Source organism: Balaenoptera ricei, chromosome 4 (genome assembly GCF_028023285.1).
Source record: "Balaenoptera ricei isolate mBalRic1 chromosome 4, mBalRic1.hap2, whole genome shotgun sequence".
NCBI lineage: Eukaryota > Metazoa > Chordata > Mammalia > Artiodactyla > Balaenopteridae > Balaenoptera > Balaenoptera ricei.
This window is the reverse complement of record NC_082642.1, coordinates 29,337,824-29,360,346: the sequence shown is the minus strand read 5'-3', so window position 1 is coordinate 29,360,346 and position 22,523 is coordinate 29,337,824. Positions and strand designations below refer to the sequence as shown.

Genomic DNA, 22,523 nt, shown 5'->3' with positions numbered 1-22,523 from the left:
TAAGATGTAATGGGTCTCATAATTTTAAGATCACATTAGAACTATATTGGGGTCAAAGTTTCATAGGTATTCTTGCATTACTGAGTGTTCTAATTGTGAACAAAATAGACAAAAGGTTCTGTAATACAGTAACTGATAGCAGGTTTAACTACCAGTTTTTCAAGAATGAGCTTATCATCAATTCTGACAGGGACCCTCTTCTTCCCACTCAGGAGGTTAAAAATTGACTACATCTAAAGGAATCGGCATTGTTTTATTCTGAAGTACTGAGGTAATATTAAGTTATAAGCATGACGTTTTACAGATTTATCAAGAGCATGAACATCTATTTATGCAAAAAAATTCCATGACTGAAACACGTTAGAAACACCCTTTCCTTCTTTCAACAGTAGAAGCTGCTTTGTAAAATTTTAGATAGCACTCTTTAATAGAGGAAACTAAAGAATATGAAAAATGTTGAAAACTATCTGAGTCATCACTTGGATTTTAAAATAGTTACTTTTAGTGTTTTTGTCTCCACCCACCCTTCTGTGGTTTAGAAAGATGTGAATCATCTTCCTTAGTATTTCCCAACGATAACTACTTTGAAATGGAAGTGGCGTATGCAGCCCCAATTTGTGTGTGAAACAGCTAGTGTGCACTTCAGCTACTGATCCTACTGCACTGGTGGGAAATCCCTGGATGGCTCACATAGTTATTGCTTATAAAGGTAAACATTGGGTAACCATAGCAACTTATTTTTAAATTGAAAATTTTCTCCCTTCAGCTTGTAAAGTACAGTAACTTAATACTACATTTACCCCAGTGTCACCACATTGTAGAAACCAGAGTGAATTGCAACTACCCTTTCTTCAATCTTTTTTAAAGGCAGAAATTCAGCCTATTTAAAATAAAAATTTTATACTCTAAAACTTTGAAATATTGGGCCTAAGTTGTCTTCGAAACAGTTGCTGAAAGATTATTAATTATGCAAACAATGTTAATTATATTTCAGAAAATGTGTTTATCATCGGTCTGGTAAACATAAGTCATATGCCAGACCTGCTGCTAGATAACATAAATTCCAGACAAAAATTATACTCATAAGAGATCAAATAGGATATTTTCCCAAATAACACGATGTAAAAAACTTTAATTCAGTCTGGCCTTCAGTCTGAATGATGAAACTTTTGCTTAACTTTAAACTACTTGCTGAGGTAATCAAAATTATGAAGAAAATAATCTAACTTTAAAAAATACTGCTTAAATACAGTACTACATACTTCTTCTCCTTTCTTCCTTAGTTTTGGCATATTGGGTATGTTCTAGAAAACTACCTGTATTGTTATATTTGGCTTATTAAAATTTTTTTGCTTGCATACTTTTCAAAGGAAGTAGTTATTTTTCTCAAGACTGAAGTCTGAAAATAGTCATCTAAATATTGATTTAGACCTTAAGTTCTTATGTATAACTCTTGAATCTACACTCTTCCCAGAAAACCCATTCCATGTCCTGTCTTCGCTGAAACTCAGTGTTTTCATAAGTACGTCCTTCTCCGGAGGTCTTCTTAAGTGTAGCTGTTCCTTTTCTCACAGCCAGTTTATCTTGGGAAAATGTTACTAGTCTACCTACCTATAAAAACCTTCCTTATTTTGAGGCGCGTGCCATCTGGTAGGTAATTCTTCTATTTCTGGAACATTGCTGTTGTCTGTCAAATCTCACTCCCCAGCACCTCTGGGCTGTAGCTGTTTTCCCATCATCTAGGTGATTTCATTTCTTCGTAGATGACATTTTGAACATTCTACTTCACAGTTCAACATCAGTGATCCTCTACCCTTAGCTCTAACCATGTACTCCAGTGAACACACCCCACAACGTGTCTTGTGTACTAAAACTACCTTTATTTCTGTATTTTTGTTACTATCCAGCTTAGAACCCATGACCCATTTCAACTGCTAAACACTTACTCCTACTCCTTTTCAACACTATCTTTTCTCTGCCACTTATTAACTTACCTATACATTGATCCTTTCCTCCTGTTTGAGAAGATAAAGATGCCCTCTTCATGACTCAGATAATTTTTCTACTTCCGTTCTAGATCTTCCCTTCTTTTTCTGCATCTGTACGATCTTCTTTCATTACTATTCCTTTTTTTTAATAAGTTCTTTTTTTTTTTTTTTGGTTGCATTGGGTCTTCGTTGCTGTGTGCAGGCTTTCTCTAGCTTCAGCAAGCGGTGGCTACTCTTTGTTGTGGTGCATGGGCTTCTCATTGAGGTGGCTTCTCTTGTTGCAGAGCACAGGCTCTAGGCATGCGGGCTCAGTAGTTGCAGCACACGGGCTTCAGTCGTTGCGGCACGTGGGCTCAGTAGTTGTGGCACGTGGGCTCAGTAGTTATGCCTCATGGGCTCTAGAGTGCAGGCTCAGTAGTTGTGGCACATGCCTTAGTTGCTCTGTGGCATGTGGGATCTTCCCGGACCAGGAATTGAACCTTGTCCTCTACATTGGCAGGTGGATTCTTAACCACTGTGCCACCAGGGAAGTCCCTTCATCACTATTCTTTTTCAGTTATTCCCTTTTTTTTTCTCTTTTTTTTACAATATTGTCTTCCAAACCATGAACATAGGTTATATTTTCATTTATTATGTCTTTTTTTTTTTTAAGATTATTTATTTGGCTGCATTGGATCTTCATTGCTGCACAGGCTTTCTCTAGTTGTGATGAGCGGGGGCTACTCTGTGTTGCGGTGTGTGGACTTCTCACTGCAGTGGCTTCTCTTGTTGCGGAGCATGGGCTCTAGGCATGTGGGCTCAGTAGTTGTGGTGCATGGGCTTTGTTGCTCTGCAGCATGTGGGATCTTCCCAGACCAGGGCTTGAATCCGTGTCCCCTGGGTTGACAGGTGGATTCTTAACCACTGCGCCACCAGGGAAGTCCCCTATTATGTCATTTTTAATTTCTTTTATCTCTGTTTTGTGATTTTCAGTTTACAAGTCTTTTACCTCCTTAGTTTATTTCTAAGTATTTTATTGTTTATGAAGTTTCCTTTTCAGATGGTTAATTCTTCATGTACAGAAATGCCACTGACTTTTGTTCAGTTTGTATCCTGCACTTTTACTGAATTCCTTAATTAGTTCTAACAGTTTTTTTGTGGAGTCTTAAGGGTTTTCTGCATAAGATCATGCAACATAAGATCTGCAAACAGGAATAGTTTTACTTCTTCCTTTCTGATTTGGATGCCATTTATTTCTTTTTCTTGCCTAACTGATCTGGCTAGGAATTCCAGTACTGTGTTAAATAGAAGTAGTAAGAGTGAGCATTCTTGCCATATTCCTGATCTTAGAGGAAAAGCATTGAATCTTTTCACCACTGAGTTTGTGGGCTTTTCATATATGGCTTGTATTATGTTAAGGTAGTTTCCTTCTATTCTTAGTTGGTTGCAAGTTTTTATCATGAAAGGGTGTTGAATTTTGTCAAATGTTTTTTCTGTATCTATCAACATGATTGTGAGTTTTAAAAATCCTTCATTGAGTTAATGTTGTGCATCACATTAATTGAATTTTGTGTGATGAACCATGACTGCATGCCAGAGTTAAGTCCCACTTGGTTATGGTGCATGATTCTATTAATGTGCTGTTGAATTTGATTTACTAATATTTTGTTGAGGACTTTTGCATCTGTGTTCATCAGGAATATTGACACGTAATTTTCTTTTCTTGTAGTGTCTTTATCTGGCTTTGGTATCAGAGTAATTCTGGCTCATAAAATGAGTTTGGAAATTATTCTTCCTCTTTGGTTTTTTTGGGAAAAGTTTGAGAAGGACTGGCATTAATACTTTAAATGTTTGGTAGAATTCACAGGTAGAGCCCTCTGGTCCTGGGTTTTCTTTATTGGGAGGTTTTGATTACTGATTCAGTCTCTTTACTAGTTATAGGTCTGCTCAGATTTCCTATTCATGATTCAGTCTTGGTTGGTAGTATGTTTCTAAGTATTCATCCATTTATTCTGAGTTGCCCAATTTGTTGGCATATAATTGTTTATAGTAGTCTCATATTCTTTTTTCCTCCTGTGGCATCAGTTGTAATATTTCCTCTTCCATTTCTGATTTTACTTATTTGAGTTCTCTTTTTTTCTTAGTCTTGCTGAAGATATGTCAGTTTTATCTTTTCAAAAAACCAAGTCTTAGTTTTGTTGATTTCATTTCTATTGTTTTTATGTTCTCTATTTTATTTCTGCTCTAATCTTACATTACTTCCTTCCTTTCGCTACCTTTGGCTTTTCTCTGTTCTTTTTCTAGTTCTTTAGAAGCAAATTTAGGTTGTTTTGAGATCTTTCCTTTTTAATGTAGGTTCATTGCTAGAAACTTCCCTCTTCGTGCTTTTGCTACATCTCATGAGTTCTGGTATGTTTTGTTTTCGTTTTTGTCTCAAGATATTTTCTGATTTCCCTTTTGATACCTTCTTTGACCCACTGGTTGTTCAGGAATGTGTTTAACTTCCACATTTTCACGACTTCCCTGGTGGTGCAGTGGTTAAGAATCCACCTGCCATTGCAGGGGACAGGGGTTCGATCCCTGGTCCGGGAAGATCCCACATGCCACGGAGCAACTAAGCCCATGTGCTGCAACTACTGAGCCTTTGCTCTAGAGCCTGCGTGCCACAACTACTGAAGCCCGCGAACCTAGAGCCTGTGCTCCGCAATGAGAGAAGCCACTACAATGAGAAACCCACACACTGCAATGAAGAGTAGGCCCCGCTCGCCGCAACTAGAGAAAGCCCACACTCAGCAGTGAAGACCCAATGCAGCCATAAATAAACAAACAAATGCAAACAAATAAAGTAAAAAAAAATTTTTCCCCCCACATTTTCCAGCATTCCCTTCTGCTGTGGATTATTAGTTTCTTCTTAAATTTGGTAAAATATACTTTGTGGACTAAGATGTCATCTGTCCTGGAGAATGTTCTGTGTTTGTTTGAGAAGAAAGTATATTCTGCTGCTGTTGTGTGGAATGTTCTGTATATGTCTGTTAGGTCAGCGGTCCCCAACCTTTTTGGCACCGGGGACTGGTTTCGTGGAAGCCAATTTTTCCATGGACCCGGGGGCGGGGTGGGATGGCTCAGGTGGTAATGCGAACCATGGGGAGTGGCAGATGAGCTTCATTTGCTCGCCCGCCACTCACCTCCTGCTGTGCTGCCTGGTTCCTAACAGGCCATAGACCAATACTGGGCCGCAGACCGATACCGGGCTGCAGCCCAGGGGTTGGGGACCCCTGGGTTAGGTTTATAACAGTCTATTTTAAGCCAATAACTTTAACCTCGTACAAAAACTGTACACTTCTTTGCTCCTATGCTTTGTTATTGATGTCACAATTTATATATTTTTATATTGTGAATCATTAATATTTTATAGTTAGTTGTTTTTAATAATTTTGTCTTCTATACTAGAATTAAAACTTATTTACGTACTGCCATTACAGTATAACAGTATTCTGTATTTGTTTATATATTTAACTTTACCAGCACATTTTATACTTTCATCTGTGTTCATGTTGCTTTTTAGCATCCATTCATTCCAACTTGAAGAAAAGCCTTTAGCATTTCTTGTGAAGCAGGTCTAGTGCTGATGAATTCCTTCAGCTTTTGTTTATCTGGAAAAGTCCTCTCTTGACAGTTTGATTTTAATGTGTCTTGGTGTGGATTTCTTTGAGCTTATTTTTTGGGGACCCTGTTGGGCTTCCTGGATGTCTTATTTCCTTCCCTAGATTTGGGGAGTTTTTGGCTATTATTTCTTTGAGTAAGTTTTCTGGCCCTTTTCTCTGTCTTTTCCTGGGACTCCCATAATGTGTATATTGGTCTATTTGATGGTGTCCCATCAGTTCCGTAAGCTTTCTTCATGCTTTTCATTCTTTTTTCTTTTTGTTCCACTGGATAATTTAAAATAATCTGTCTTTAAGTTCACTGATTCTTTCTTCTGTGTGATCTACTCTGATGTGGAATCCCTCTTTTGAATTTTTCAGTTCAGTTATTGTATTCTTCACTTCCAAGATTTCTGTTGGGTTCTTTTTAAATTTTTCTATTTGTTGAAATTTTTACTTTGTCCACTTATTGTTCTCTTGATCTCAGTGAGCATTTTTATTACCATTATTTTGGATTCCTTGTACCTCCCTTTCATTTGGGTCACTTACTGGAGCTTTATCTTGTTCTTTTGTTTGGATCATGTTTCCCAGTTTCTTCATTTTCTTTGACTCCTTGTGTTGGTATCTATACTTATAGAAAAAACAGACACCTCACCCTATCTTCATGGACTGGTTTCATACAGGGGAAGATCCCAACCACTCAGCCTGGCCAGAGATTCTGGGGCTGTCTCAAAGCTTAGTACTAGTCCAAAACTGCCATCTTTATTCTTAGCAACCCCCAGGCAACTACAGTGTGCAGGATCTTGTCAGCACTCTGAGACAGTTGAGACAGAAGCCAGTCCCTCTGATGGCACCTGGAAAAGTTGGAACATGGGGCACACAGTCCAATTATTTCCCTCTCCAGGGTGAAGCTGGGATCTGTGGGTCTTCCCTCACTTATTCTGTGCTGAGCCGGCATGGAGCGTGGTAGGAGGTAATGGTGAGTCCTTGCATGCTAATCCAAACTACTGTCTTTGTTCTCAGTGGCCCCCAAGCAGCTGGAGTATGTCAGGTCCCATCAGTGCTCTAAGAGACAGAAGCCATGTCCTTGGTCAGCCCCCAGAAAAGTTGGAACATTAGCCACATGGTCCAGCTCTTACCCTCCCCAGGGGAAAACTGGGACCTGGGTTTTTTGCATCTGCTTACACTGCACTGAGCTGGGGGGAAGGGGCTCTGGTGAATGCTTCCAAAGGGGTAGACCAAACTGCCTTCTTTGTTCTTAGCTGCCACCAGGTATCTAGAGTATGTCAGAACCCATCAGCACTCTGAGACAGGCAAGACAGAAGCCAGTTCCTCCCGCAGCAACCCCAAGATTGGATGTTAAACGTACAGTTTAGTCCTTTACTCCCCTCCCCAAGGAGAAGTTTGTTGCTGGGGGTTTATTGCCGATTGTATGGCACTGCACCAGGGGTAGGAATTATAGCAAAAGGGTGTCTCAGATTTTACTACAGGCTTCAGTGTGGTTGGTTTTGCACAGTCCTGGGGTGTGGAAGCCCCTCAGCTGGTTTCTGGATTTCACAAAGGGAACAAGTCCATGTATTTTTCGTGAATTAGCTTGTCCATGGCTTCTTGTTCACCAGCTTGCTGACATCACTTTCCCTATGTCTTTCCTTTTTGAAAATCAAGTTCTTTAACCTTCACCATGTTTATCTTGACCTTTACCTTTTTCCCTTAACCCTTTTTGGGTTAAATATTGCCTAATTTATTTTTTTTTCTCACAAACTTATGGAAAACAACGTAATCAATGGTTGCTACCACCACCTTTGGTACTTCCCTTTCATGAATCAGCCTACTGTTATCAGAAAAGGGACACAAACTCATAAAATGTTAGAACTGAAAACAACTATAAAAAATACTTGATCAGTTCCATTTCCTTCGATAGTAAAATAAAGGTACCTAAAGAAAGAAAGTAATATGCTGACAGATAGCTAGCCAATTTTTGTTAACTTAAACTTAATGAACTCTGTGTGGAACCCTAATGTAATGTATGTGAAGAGGCCTCTGCATAATGAAGAAAATGGCACCTATAAAGTTCATGTACTTTGTTCACAAGAAAATATGTTACTGCCTTCAAGCCAGGGTTAATACTGTGATAAAATTAGGGAGGTGTTTATATGTTTTGAGAGAAGAGACAAAGAAAAAAGAAAGAACTAGTGAGCCATTCAAGTTAAGACAGAAATATTTAGGAAACATCAACTAAGGCCATTATCTCCTAATGTGGTTATTTTACTGTAGAACAGTCTAACAACGTATATTCACATTAGTGACTCTGAACCATCATAAAAATCTAAACTATGTTCTTTTCCTTTAGACAGTAATGTAGATAGTATATTTAAGTCAGTCCTTACAGATTTAAGCCAGTGTTATACAACATGATAGTCACTAGCTGAATGTGGCTGGCTACTGTAACTGAGGAACTTAATTCTTAATTTTGTCTAATTGTCTTAGTTATTGCAAAACTTTTAAGTATGTTTGGAACAACTTGAGCACATGTATTGTAAATTTTATGAAATCTGAATAGAAATCAGTTATTTCCAATGAAAATTTAATGTTTGCATTGAGATATACTGTAACTATAAAACACACAACAAATTTTGAAGACTTAATTTTTTTTTTTTTTTTTAGAAATTCACGTTCTTTATTTATTTATTTATTTATTTTATTTATTTATGACTGTGTTGGGTCTTCGTTTCTGTGCGAGGGCTTTCTCTAGTTGCGGCAAGTGGGGACCACTCTTCATCGCAGTGCGCGGGCCTCTCACCATCGCGGCCTCTCTTGTTGCGGAGCACAGGCTCCAGACGCGCAGGCTCAGTAATTGTGGCTCACGGGCCCAGTTGCTCCGTGGCATGTGGGATCCTCCCAGACCAGGGCTCGAACCCGTGTCCCCTGCATTGGCAGGCAGATTCTCAACCACTGCGCCACCAGGGAAGCCCTGAAGACTTAATTTTAAAAGTGAAGTATCTGGTAACTATGTTTATTACAAGCTGATACAATATTTTGGATATATTTGATAACACAAAGTATTGTTATAATTAATTTTACCGGTTTCACCATTTTAAAATGTGTTTACTAGAAAATTTAAGTTGCCTATGTGGCTCACTTTATATTTCTTTTTCTATTAGATGGCACTTATTTACACTTTGGGTAGCTAAACTATTATTCTTGCATTATAAATAGTTCTAGTGTTAAATAGTTTTAGCGTTTCAACATTTTTCTCACAAATGTGATCAAGAATAAGTTTTGATATTAAATGTTCTAGCTAGTAGACCATTGGTTTCTTTGAGAAAGCACCCTTCCAGTAAATTAAAGGTGGAAAAATTAACAACAATGAAGTTTATAGATAGCTTTATAAAGGACATCATTTTTTTTATGGAGTGGGCAATTAGACGGTATCTTTACATACCAATTACAATTAATAAATTCATATGCTGCACTCTTACCAGTGACTGATTAGTGGCAGGTATAGTCTATATCTCTTATTTAAGTCTTCTATATATACTGCCTTTTATTGTCTTTTGTATTCTTACCTTGTTAATTTTTTTTGTGTATGATGTAGTACCTCATTTAGGCCATAGAAGGCCTTTTTTCCCCCCAACTTTATTTAGGTATAATTGACAAGTAAAGATTGTGTATATTTAAGGTGTACAGCATGACAATTTGATATACATATGCCTTATGAAATGGTTACTACAATCAAACTAAACGTGTTATTTAGCAAATCCATCACTTCACATAGTCATCATTTTTTTCTTTTGTGATAGGAACACAAGATCTACTCTCAGCAAATTCAAAATATACATACAGTGTTGTTAACTATAGTCACCATGCTATATGTTAGATCCCCAGAACTTATTCATCTTAAAACTGAAAGTTTGTACCCTTTGACTAACATCTCCCCTTTTCCCCCACCCTCAAGCCCCTGGCAACCTCCATTCTACCCTCTGCTTCTATGAGTTCACTTTTAAAGATTTCACATATAAATGGAATCATACAATATTTTTCTGTGTCTGGCTTATTTCACTTACTGTAATATCCTTCAGATTCATCCATGTTGTTGGAAATGGCACAGTTTCCTTCATTTTTGTAACTGAATAATATTCCATTGTATGTATGTGTGTGTATGTGTGTGTGTGTATATATATATATATATATATATATATATATATACACACACACCCACACATATATATACATATATATATATATATACACACACATACACATACACACACACCATATTTTCTTTATCCATTCATCTGTCAATAGACACTTAGGTTGTTTCCATATCTTGGCTTTGTGAATAATGATGCAATGAACACAGGAGTACAGACATCTCTTTGAGATACTGGCTTTAATTTCCTTTGGATATATACCTAGAAGTGAGATTGCGGGATCTTGTGCTAGTTTTATATTTAATTTTTTGAGGAACCTCCATACTGGTTTTCATAGTAGCTGTACCAATCTCCATTCCCACCAACAGTGTACAAGGGTTTCCTTTTCTCCATGTACTCACCAACACTTGTTGTCCCATCTTTTTGATGCTAGCTGTCCTAAAAGGTATGAAGTGAAATCTCATTTTGGTTTTGCTTTGCATTACCCTAAAGATTAGTGATGTTGAGCACCTTTTGTTGTTGTCATGTACCTATTGGTCATTCATATGTCTTCTTTAGAAAAATACCTACTTAGGTTTTTGCCCATTTTAAAAATCAGGTTATTTGGTTTTGGGGTTTTTTTGTGGGTGTTTTTGTTTGTGTTTGTTTTTGCTGTTGAGTTGTATGCGCCCTTATATATCTTGGATATTAACCCCTTAACAGATATATGGATTGCAGATATTTTCCCCCATTCTGTAGGTTGTCTTTTCAATTTGCTGATGGTTTGCTTTGCTGTGCAGAAGCTTCTTAGTTGGATGTAGTCCCACTTGTTTTTCTTTGCTTTTGTTGCCTGTGTTTTTGGTGTCATATCCAAAAAATCACTAGGTTGCATAAGGTCTTTGAAGGTGAAGGTGGTATATGACATTTTGTGATCTCTTGGTGTGGTGTGCATAGTGGAGTGGAAATAGTAATAGTAATAGTAAGTATTTGTTGAATCAGTTGCTATTGTAATTTTGGTGCATGCTTTAAGAATAAGGTATTCTTGCCAAAAGGTTTTTAGATTATTTCAATGTACTGGAGAAGGATTGAACCAAATCTTACCATTCTTTAGGAACTTATTTATTTATTTATTTATTTATTTGGCTGTGTTGGGTCTTCGTTTCTGCGCGAGGGCTTCCTCTAGCTGCGGCAAGCGGGGGCCACTCTTCATCGCGGTGCGCGGGCCTCTCACTATCGTGGCCTCTCTTGTTGCGGAGCACAGGCTCCAGACGCACAGGCTCAGCAGTTGTGGCTCACGGGCCCAGCTGCTCCGCGGCATGTGGGATCCTCCCAGACCAGGGCTCGAACCTGTGTCCCCTGCACCAGCAGGCAGATTCTCAACCACTGTGCCACCAGGGAAGCCCTAGGAACTTTTTTATACTCACCTAGAATTAGGCAGCTTTGGGATTGTTAACACTTCATTTTCAAATCATGAGAGTATATGCTAAGATACAGACTTTGGATTAAGATTTGAAACCAACTTTGAGCTTGAAGGGACCTTAGATAAGATACAACAAATCATATTCCCCATTTTATAAATTTGGAAACTGAAGGAGGCCCAAATTGCTTGAACTCTAGTAAGCACTAGTTTCCTAACTCAGAAACCTGGTAGTTGTTGTGATTACCACCTTCTCCCTCACTCCTACATCCAGTTTGTTAGCATGTCCTATAAATCCTGTTTCTAAAATAGATCTGTCTCTCCATTTACATGCCCAGCATCCTAGCTCAGATTACTCATTCTTTTGGTTTCCTGCAGTGGTCCCCTAACTAGTCCTTTGGCTTCCATTCTTCTACTTCATTCCATTCTCTACACCGAAGCCACATAATCTTTTTAAAGCAAATCATGATGACTACCTTGTTTTAAAAGTTTTAATGACTTTTCAATCACTTAATCAAAAATACAAACTATATAACTTGGTTGACAAAGCCCTGTGTCATCTGAGTTTGCTGTTCCTCTAGCTGCGTCTGCCATTGTCCCTCATGATTGCTTGCTCCAGCCACGTGGACCTTCCTTTAGTTCTTTACCCTCCAAAATTTCTTTTCCTTCTACAGTTTCTCACAGTTTGCAGTTATGTAATATTTATTTGTGTGTAAGCTTCATTAGTGTGTAAGCTTCATTAGAACAAGGATTGACTGTTTGTTCATAATTTTGTTTCCTCGACCTAGCAGAAAGCCTGGCACATAGTAGATGATGAATAAATACAGATGAATGGATGAGTCATTGACTGACTGTATGTTACCGAGCGTCCGTTTCCCATGTATAAATTGTAGAGTAGTACCCGCCAGTAGTGATTGAGGATTCAACGAGAATATGTGTGATAAATATTTGTTTCCTTTTCCCTCTGCTGATTTTCCTTTGCTTACCCAGGGTAATAGTGGATTGTTCTTCAAGCTGTTTTCTGGTCAGTTATTGTTTCTATTAAATTTGTTGTGGCTAGCATTTATAATTCATTTCATTTATTGAAAATGTAAGTGGCTATATTGTACTAGAGTATGAATAGTAGGAGAACAGGGCTGGAAGGGTATATGCCCACTGATTGATGATTAAAGGAAGAGCAACATTCTCACTTAGAGTTAGGTTCAGCTCCATGTGAAGAGACTGAAAATCACAGTAACTTAAATGAGGCAGAACTTATTTCTCTCTAACATGAAAGTCAGGAAGTAGGCAGTCCAGGACTTTTATGGCAGTTCTGTTCCACAAAGTCCTCAGGGACCCAGATCCCCTCTAGCCTAGACTCTGGTCCTTATTTGGTTTTAGATGGTGGCCAGTCATCCATGTTCCAGGAAGCAGAATGGATATGCCATTTGTCCTTTTAGGAAGTTTTCTGGAAGCCACATAACACCTCTACTTAAAATGCTGGTTAGAACTTTGTCCTGTGGCTCCTCACTGCAAGGGAGGCTGGGAAGTATCGTCTTTGTCCTGTGGGACTCTGTACTTACCTAAAAACTTCAATGTTCTAGTTGAATGGAAAATGGCAAGAATGGATGCAGAGTATAGGTCTTTGCAAAGAACACATCACATTAATAATGTGTTAATGTTTTAACACTATGTAGTATATAGTAATATTATAATAATGAAAGGGTTAATAATTATTGTTATGCTGGTAGGGTGAAACCAGTTGAGATCCTAAGGCAACATTGATGGTCATTTTGGAAGTATGATAGGTAAACATTAAAAAAATGATCTAGTTGATAAATACATTACACATAGAGAATTAAATCTGATCTCTTATAAGGATTTTGAATTCATCATTTTAAAAACATATAGTGACATTTTTGTGGTGGCTGTACTAATCACAGGGAAATCTGACCAGTAGCCTAGAGAGCAGCTGTTTCTTGATCCCCCCCTTTCCTTGCACCCCCATTTACTTTTAAATCTGTTCATAAGACTTTTTCTAGAGTATATGGACTGATGAGGCATGTAACTCAGGATTGTTCAGGATCCTTGAACTATGAGAAATGTTTCTGAAACATGATTTGAACTCACTTATCCCGCAAGCTTTTTATTTTTTAATACTCAGAGACTAGTTTGGCACAGAGTAGCCACTTAGCATACCCTAAATAAGATATTTTATTCTATAGTAATCAATCTGGAGTTCACAGATTCGTAAGAGATAAGACAAGCTTTGGGTTGACTCTCTATGCAGAAAGGAAAAATCATTTGTGTCAAAAAAAGAAATTCTGTTGTAACAAAATTGGGAGCCTAAAAATAATCTTTCAGGATGTTTTTTATCAGTAAAATGAAGGTTTTAAACCATCTTTTCCATTAAGAGACTCTGTGTGAAGAGTAGGAGTAAGCTTTTGATAGGGTACATTTTAGCATAAAGAATGGAAGGATTATCAAGTTGTCAGGGTTGAAATTGTTGGCCTATTAAAAAATTAATCAAATTTGGCCTAAAAAGTAAATGCCTCAAGAAAAAACCACATCCCCTTGCCATTGTTCAGCTGAAAAAAGAAGCAACAACAACAAAAACTTAAGTTGTGTGAATTTAAATTTGCACAATTATTGTCAATAATTTTTCATCACGGGTACTTTCTCCATTCCTAATTTCTTAAATACTTATTTACCTGTGTCCTTTTCCTCTAAGATGTGAGTTCCTTGAAACTAGGGGGCCTGTCTTATTCAGGAGGAGATATAAAACAGTGTTATATGATGCTGTTAACTTATATATAGTATTTCAGTATTTTTTATAATTTAATATATTATGGGCCAGTCCTTTTTACCCTTTCCCTAGACTGTAAAATACAATGAATGTGGAGGAATGCCAAACCCTGTAGTCTTACTTCTTGCCTAAGTTTACTGCTCCCTCCCCCAGTAACACTTAATAAACACTGGAGTGTAAAGACAAGCTTCTAAAGTCTCTCTAGAGGCCTGAAAAGGGCGGGGACTTAGTAACTGAATGGGATCTCCAGACACCAGTCTGAATCACCTCACCAGTAGGGGGAGGTTTTCAGTAGCCCTCTTTTTCACTCTGTGTCTTCACAATGGATATCTTTCAACTCTCCTAAATATCTGTAATAATAATATTATCTTTATTTTAAACTTCACTATTAATAACACTATAAAGTAGATTCTGTTCAGTTCTTTAATAGATGTTGAAATGATTCATGGGAAAGTTAAATAACTTGCTCAAGGTCACACAGTTAGATTTGTTAGGGAAGCCCGATTAGATTAGTTTGGCTACAAAGCCTATCTTCTCAAACACTGTGCTGTTACTGTATGTCTCCTAGGTAAAAATCTCTGGAGATTATTACTCTTGGAAGTCTAAGAAATTTAGACTCAGGGAATTTAAGTAGTTTGCCCAGGGACACAGCTAATAAATAATGTAATCAGAATTTGAACTCCAGGTAGGCTGACTCCTGAGCCCGTAGTGTTAGCTGTCATTCAGCATCATTGTTTTATATGCTGTCAACTTAACGTTGAATACATTTAAGTTGCTTTCCCACTAGAGGCACGAAACTCATTCTGTTGCACTTTAAAGCCTCCCGTGTTTACAGGTTAAAGCATATGAATCCTCCCCCCATTGTCTTTTGTAATTTTGCTACTCTATTCCAGAGTTCTTGTGACATAATATAATTTATTTCAATGAAATTATTTACAGATGGAAAAAATTGGAAGGAAAAAATATGTGTATAACACAGCCCCTGCCTTCAAAGAGCTTGCTTTCTGGTTGGGAAAAACCTAAGTATGGAAGTTGACCTAGAACAGGAAAACAGGATGTACCTGCTTAAGTCTTAAGTAGGTGAACTTATACACTGGATACTTTAGAACAAGTTAAAATTGTCCATATAAAAAGAGATTTTGTTTGGGGGTGTGGGCAGAACCCTGACAGTGACAGTAGAATATAGGATATTGTTACTATAGTGGTTTCGTTTTCAAATACTTCAGACATCAAGGTGATAGTTTTTATTTAGCCCTGTGGTGACAGTTAACATCATTTTTGAATGTCAAAATATTTGCATGTCTTTAACTTGGCTTAAAACCATTTATATATTTTAAAATAACCGAATTTTTAGCATAGTATCTTGGTACAGTTATGTTAAGGTTACAGGTTTTTTCATAAACTGATACCTAATGGCTTTTGTTGTTAAATTCTGGCACTCTTATTTATCTATATCATGCTGGTTTTTTTGTTTTTGTTTTTTGGTAAGTCAACTGGCTTAAACGTGTGAGGTAACACTAGCCCTGAAGTACCTATTTTAAAATAACTTGTTTGGGAATATTATCGCGGTAAATAGTATGTTCCTTTGTTACCTAAACTTTTCTCAATCATTATACATTGTTTGTCTTTTAAAATCACTTTTACAGTCTATTTTGCAATTATTGGTCGCAAAGCTCTCAGGAGAGTGTGTGCGTACAATCAGTGGAAGCAGAGTAGATTAGAAAGAGCATGTGTTTGTAATTAGGTACAACTTTATTAATTTGCCTAACTTTGGATATAATATTTAATTTCTAAGTCTGTTTTTTTCTTCTATACTATGGCAGTGTAGCAAGGTCACTGTGAGTATTAAATGAGAATGTATAGCACCTAGCACATCACAAATGTTCAAGAATAACTATTATGTTTATTAATAAGAATTCTGGTTGATAGAAGAAGGAACAAAGATTGAGGAGGTCATGGTATTTTCTTAGTAGTTTTCCTGTGGGGAAATATCCCCATCCTTGAGTAAGCAGAGAAGCAGGGAGGAAACAGAGAAAGCCAACAATAAATTGGTTGTTTTTGACACTTATTTGTAGCTTGGGATAATTAATTTTATAGGAAAGGAGAAGATTCTTTGCTTTGTGTTACCCTGTGCCTTTTCACTACCAAAGACTTGAAACAATAGTTTTACATAGCTATTTAACAGATTTAAGGCTTTATTTCACATCTAGATGGGAAGATAGAATTATTTCTTTTGTGAAATTCAAGTGATCAATAGAATTTTACAATTATAATTTCTAAAATATGAAATTTTTATTTTTTCCCTTTCAAAATATGACTTGGTTGATTAAATTCGACAACTTAGAAATTGTTAGTAAATCTTAAATTTATTTTGTTTAAACTTTGTGCATTCTTGAAAATAACATCTAGTAGATTAAAAATGGTCTTGGTAAAATAAGAAAAAGAAAACGTTAGGTTCATGGTATTTATATTCTCATAAAATGCTTCTTTATCTCTAGTTCTCTTCTGTGGATTCACTGCAGACATTATCACTGCAGCTGTCACTATAGGGTTAAACATTTGCTGTATTGTAACATATGAAAGCAGTTAAGCTGTTTGGAATTGTTTACTTGCTAAAACCAGTGTTAGTCAGCAGAGGCAGTACACCAGATTTCCTTGTGGCTTTTCGTGGAAAATGTTAAAAGCGCACTCATTTTTCAGTTACAGAGTTTTTTAGTTTGATCTGGATTAGTCACAGAACTGGCATGAACCTTCTCATTGTGAAGGCTGTCCAAATGCACTGTTTTTTTTCTCCTGCTAGAGGAAGTTGCATCCTGAGCAGTAGCTCAGCTCTCTGGTAAGTGTAACATGTGAGCATTACTAGGCATTTCATTCTGCGGTTCTGCAGTCTTTGCTCTTCAGACTGTTGCTCAGTTGAAATGCTACTGTGGCGCCGATCCTGAGGTTCTCTATTTTTTAAGGACCTACTCATTTGGAGGTGTCAGTGGCATTTTGAGAGATCATCTGAAGAACAGGAAAGCATCTGAAATCGACTGAAAAGCGTAACTAGCGGTTTTCACAGTGGAAGGAAACTATACTGGCACAGAGGCAGATGATTGAATAAAGTAGTTGGCTCAAAGAAGATGCACAGTCTGCTGTTTCTTCCTCTGAATGAAGACTCTTTAATGGAAGCTGTATTCATGTGGAGATCAAAGAAAACACTGGAATGATAAACTACTGGGTTTTTTTTCCCTTCTCTTTTTTAAAAATGAAAAGCCTGAAGCAGTAATTTGAGCTCAGATGCCTTCTCAGCCTGCCTCTTCCATTTGGATTCTCCGCTAACACCATTTCTGCCTGGTGCCTGTGTCCTTTTGCTGGAGTAGCTACAGACCACTGCCTGATGGAGGAAGAATGAACGCTCTGCCTTGCCTATGCTGTCGATGGGAATAAAGCTAACTGTGTTTCTTATATGGAATATCTGGATTAATCAAGCCATATTCTAGTACCAAGAGTCCTATTGTCTCTTGTGGTCTGACTCATCGCATGTAAATGTACTGCAGCTTTGCTATTAATGCAGAGTGTTGTTTTTTTTTTTTTTTTTTTTCTTTCTCAAACACAGAAAGAATTGTCAACCTCTGAGCAACATTTTGAGAATTTGTATTGAGCTCTAGATGTATTTTTTTTCTGGATAGTATCAGCATTAAACCAGTGAAGCTGAAGAAATGAAGACAAATTAGAAGTGGAAACAGAACAATGAGATTTTATTTTTTATTTTCAATTATAAGCAAGCCAGCTACTGGTAACTATATGACCTTGCAGGCAAGAGCGGGTACAGCTGCGATCTTCTCTGTCACAGCAGTTGTTTCTCATCTTATTCTGCAGCGTGTGTTGATGTCACCCAGACAGTGATCTTTTTATGCAAGTAAATTTCTGTGAAACAGAGGGATATGACTGTTTTGGTAGGGGAAAAATATTTTTAAATGAGCTCGTCCTGGACTCAGTTTTAGTTATTGACATGTTGATGTCAAATTTCTTTTGAGTTTTACAGTAACCCAACAGAAAATAACAGAATTGTTTTCTTAGTAAGTTACAAGTATGTAGTTATAATTTATAATTTTAAACTTCACTTTTTCCGATAGTATTTATTAACTTTAAAAAACCAGCTGCGCTGTTCAGAGAATGATTCTAAGTGTTGTACAGAAGAGGAGGAAAAACTACTTGTACTCTTCCAACTGTGACTTTTATCACATAGCTTAGAATTCAGTTTTTTAAAAGAGCGAATGAGTCGAGTGTGTATTGTTGTTTTGGAGGAGGTAGAAGATGAGTCTCCTGCGTTCATTTCTAAATTGCCACAGGAAAATAAGTCCCTACATTCTCCACCTTTGGGAAGTGTGTTGGTAAGATATGAGAGTTTATGTTTACTGTATTCTACTGAACTAGTAGGGTAAATTTTATTTTTTAAGAATAAATGTAATTTGCACTAGTTTCATTAAAAACCCAAATTAAAGCAGTATAGGTGTGTGAATATGATGCAATATTACTTGTATATGAATGCACACATTTCTGATTTTCACTTTTTCAGATGTTTAGATAACATTTCAGACTTTATCTCTTAATCTCTTAAAAAGACTTTTAAAAATAATTTGAGGATAGTAGTTATAGCAACCACATTTCTGTTTTCACTTAGTGGTTTTAAAAACCAATATAACAAGAATGAGGAACTGTATGTTTTAGGAAAGGTTGACTACTGCCAGCAACACCGAGGCACAGCCTTTTCTGTAATGAATTGTATGTATTTACATGCAAGGCTGTTATATGAAAAAGAGTCAGACTTCATCTTTAATCGTATTTTTAATGCTATTGTCAATTGATTTCTTGTTTGACTAGTATAATATGATACCTTATCAGGCAGGCTGTGTCGTTGATTAAGAACTTGTTATATTTAGATGTTCACGTGTCTGCCTCTTCATGTTATTCAGGTTTACAGTAATTTTTGGTCTTTGAATAGTAGTGATTTTCATCAACTGCCAGATTTTCTTTTTTTGGGTGTTTATCTTTATACATGTAATACTAACCCATGGAAGTTCTTTTGGTGCCCCAAACAGAACTTTTCAAGGAGGCCTTCGAGGGCCTCCACATGGGCTAGGAACTACTTGTTTGACAAGTTATGTCCCACAAGTAGATGTTGAGATGTCACACTTGTATTTGGAAGAGACTTTCTTTTTACCGTATGTATATTCAAAAGGCCTCCACTCATATAAAATAAACTCTGATTATGCTTATTATGCTACCTAATTTTGGTCATACGGTATTGATTTTTTTTTTTTTTAATTAGGCCTTTTTTTTTCCCAAGGAGGAATCCTGTACTTTCATATGATTTGACTTCATGAAACTTGGTTCATGTCAAAAGCCAAGTGATTATTATGATAGGGAAGAAAATTTTTAGATTTAAAAGTTATGTGGAAATAGCTTTAGAATCATCCATGTGGTGTGATTAATGTTTTTATTACTCTCTTGTATTTTAGCCATCACTGGTGCAAGCTATATTTAATGGAGATCCTGATGAAGTTCGAGCACTAATATTTAAGAAAGAAGATGTTAACTTTCAGGTAAAACAGTTTCGCTGATACCAGCCTTGAAACCTACTTTCCTAGAGTTATGATTTTTGTTAAAAGACATAACACAATTCTGTAACAGCTGTTTTAAACGAGGGTAGAAGGGTCTTGAAGCAAACAGGAAGGGACTGGACATATATTCAGGGTAATAACTAAAACACAGGAGAACCAGGAGCCAATGAGGGTTTTTTGTTCCCCCAACTTTGTACTTTGAAAATTTTCACAGAATAGTTGAAAAAAGACTTTGAATACCCATATAACCTCCACTTATATCCAGCATTGATAACATTTACCACATTTGCTTTCTCTCCCATATTTACACAGATTATATTTATACTACACATATATTTTTTTCTTTCTTTTGCTGAATCCCATTTGAAAGTAAGTTATAGGCATCATGACACTTCACTGTCAAATACTTGTGTGCATTTCAGATGAGGGTTCTTTTTTTGTGAACTTGAAAGAAGAGACATGTCTATAAAATTTATAATATATCTAACTTGATTGTGAGATCAAATTTGCTTTCTGTGAATAACATTATACACAAAGACTCATCTGTTTGGGGTCTTGCAGTAAATAAAGACATATTGTTTGAAAATTCCTCAGACTTTTAAAGATACAGTGGATTTAACAGGACTGACTTGAGGGACAGTTTTAGAAAGAGTGGGCATATGGATAATTTCCTTCCATATGTGTTTCTCCAGTGGCCAAACTTTTTTTAATTTACTAAATTGAGGCTGAAAATATATAATTAACTATAATAAGATCAAATTTATTAATGTATATATTTTTACTGGAAGTGAATGTTTTCAGTATCTTTTTCATACATAATTCAGTTCTCTGAATGATGGAGAGTGGGGAGAGGTCATTATTCCTAAGGTCCCTATAGCAACAGCAAAACAGATGACCTGGAATTGATTGGCCGGTTCTAAGAAAGCTGTGCTCTGCCAGCTCATCTCCAACTCTCATCTTTTCCCCCATTCTTTTGGACAGTACTATTGTGACCACTTGATGTGATGTTAAGTAGATATAAGAGGTATTTATCTTATTTTTAAAGGTTGAATTAACTGAATAGATTTGAATCTTTAACTAAAATGGTTCATCATTACATTTTTTTCCTTAAACATTCCTAAGTGAATTGCATTTAAGTTTACATTTATTGGAAACATGCACTAGTTCAGGATTTATTTTAAATGGAGCGCTGGTCACTTGACGTAATTGGGGTGTTCTAGAGAGTCTACTTTCCGTAAGACAGAAAATAACTATAAGGGTATAGACTAAGGAAAAGGAGAAAAAGGCTTTCTGTTCTGTTTAACTCTAGTATTTTTTGTTTGTTTGTTTTAAATGGAACTAACAAATCTCATCTTGGTGAGAAAGTTTGGATTATTATCCTACTTAACCATGGTTAATTTCTCCATCATTACAAAGTCTCATTATAGCCAACTGCTTTTCTGCCATAATAATCAAATTATCTTAAGTTTTTAAAATTTTATGCTCAAAAAATCATTTTTGAGCATCAGTTTATTCTGCTGTGATGTCCTTGGGAGGTATTGTGTTATCTGTAACTAGTGTGTGACCCCCTAACTTTAATGACTTTTAGCTTCTGCTTTTCTCCTTATAGATTCCTTTCCTTGCTTACTTTTAAAACATCATTTCTTAACATCTCCTAGCTTGTTCTCTTGCTCTGAAACTTAGAACCAAGCTTAGAACTAAAAGTCTGGTTAGTGCTTCAAAGCAGTAGACCCTTCTTGAGAGTGACTTTGTCTTCAGTGATTCATGGGTTTTTGACAAATTTTTTTACAGTTGCTTTTCTTGTGTGACTCTTCATACTTGAGAGTATAGTCATAATTATCAGATGTGTTAAGTCTTTGGCCATTGTTCTAATTTAGGATGGTAGTTTTTGTTTTTTTTTTCCTATTTGTGTCCTTTATGATAAGGAATCGCATAGAGTTTTAAGAGGCAGGTATGTATGTTTGTATGTGCAAGTGTGTGTAATAAAACTTACACTGTTTTGTAATATAAAACCCACTCACTCTTAATAGGTAATAAAATATTTTTAAGCTTTATGTCAGTGCGACAGTGGTGTTTTTCTAAAATAGATTTATTTAAGTGAGTATTTGAGAATAACAGCTGACTTTTTGAAATTTACATTTTTTGCAGTTATTTTTATAAAATTTTAGAGTGGGTAAAAGAGCTCAGATTTGGTTCTATACTGTTAAGTAAACATTGTTAATTATTTTAGGTTAGCTTCTTGAGTCATATCCTGAAGTTCTGAATACTGTGGACCACTAAATAGCATCTTTCTTAGTAACACACCTAATTGATTTTTTAAAAACTAATATAAAATATTACACATTCATATTATTTGGTCTGAGAAGGAAGTCTTTTATTGTAGAAGCTAGCTGAGATGATTTCACTAGAAAATACTGGAGTTTTATATTTGGAGGTTTTGGGCCACAAGTAGTTGACTGTCTGAGTAAATATAGGTTTATTGCTTATATAGTAATTTAATCCAGAACAAGGTGATTGGTGGGGGGTTGGTTAAGACAGTAATGTCATATCTCTGAGTGAGCTTCTCTTTGAGACTCTTGGCTTTCTCCTCCTGCTGAAGAAATGATTGTTGTATCCTGCACTCAAGACAAACAGCCAGAGAAAGTGGAAAGGGAATTCTCCCTGTACATTTCCTTTTCTTCTTTTTTAATCAGGCAAAAAGATCTTTTCCAGAATCCCCACAAAACTCCCCCTGACTTTCCTCGGTTACAAGCCCACTGTAAACCAGTCCACCAGCAGAGGTAGAAGGGGATTAACTTTTTGCTTAGATCAGTCATTGTTCATCACCTGGTTCATCCCCTAGGGTGAGAGGCTTATCATCAGTGATTATATTGCACTCCGTATCTGGAGAAAATCAGCATTTTCATGAAGGAATAAAAGGGAAATAGTTGTTTGGATAGGTAACCTAGTAGAAGAAGATTTTTTATTGCCTAAAAAA

At 36.5% G+C, this 22,523-nt stretch overlaps 1 protein-coding gene across 4 annotated transcripts in view; it reads left to right on the top strand.

Annotated features, from left to right (window-relative positions):
• The window catches only part of ANKRD28 (ankyrin repeat domain 28), a 175,858-nt gene that overhangs the window by 44,529 nt on the left and 108,806 nt on the right, over window positions 1-22,523 (top strand). For 2 of the 4 annotated variants that reach the window (XM_059920372.1, XM_059920371.1), the window contains one exon: window positions 19,445-19,528. In XM_059920372.1, the coding sequence (XP_059776355.1) occupies window positions 19,445-19,528 (84 nt within the window). Of the gene's footprint in view, window positions 1-6,568; window positions 6,588-16,858; window positions 18,317-19,444; window positions 19,529-22,523 lie in introns of those variants that run through there. The other 2 variants (XM_059920373.1, XM_059920370.1) reach the window with 2 other exon arrangements.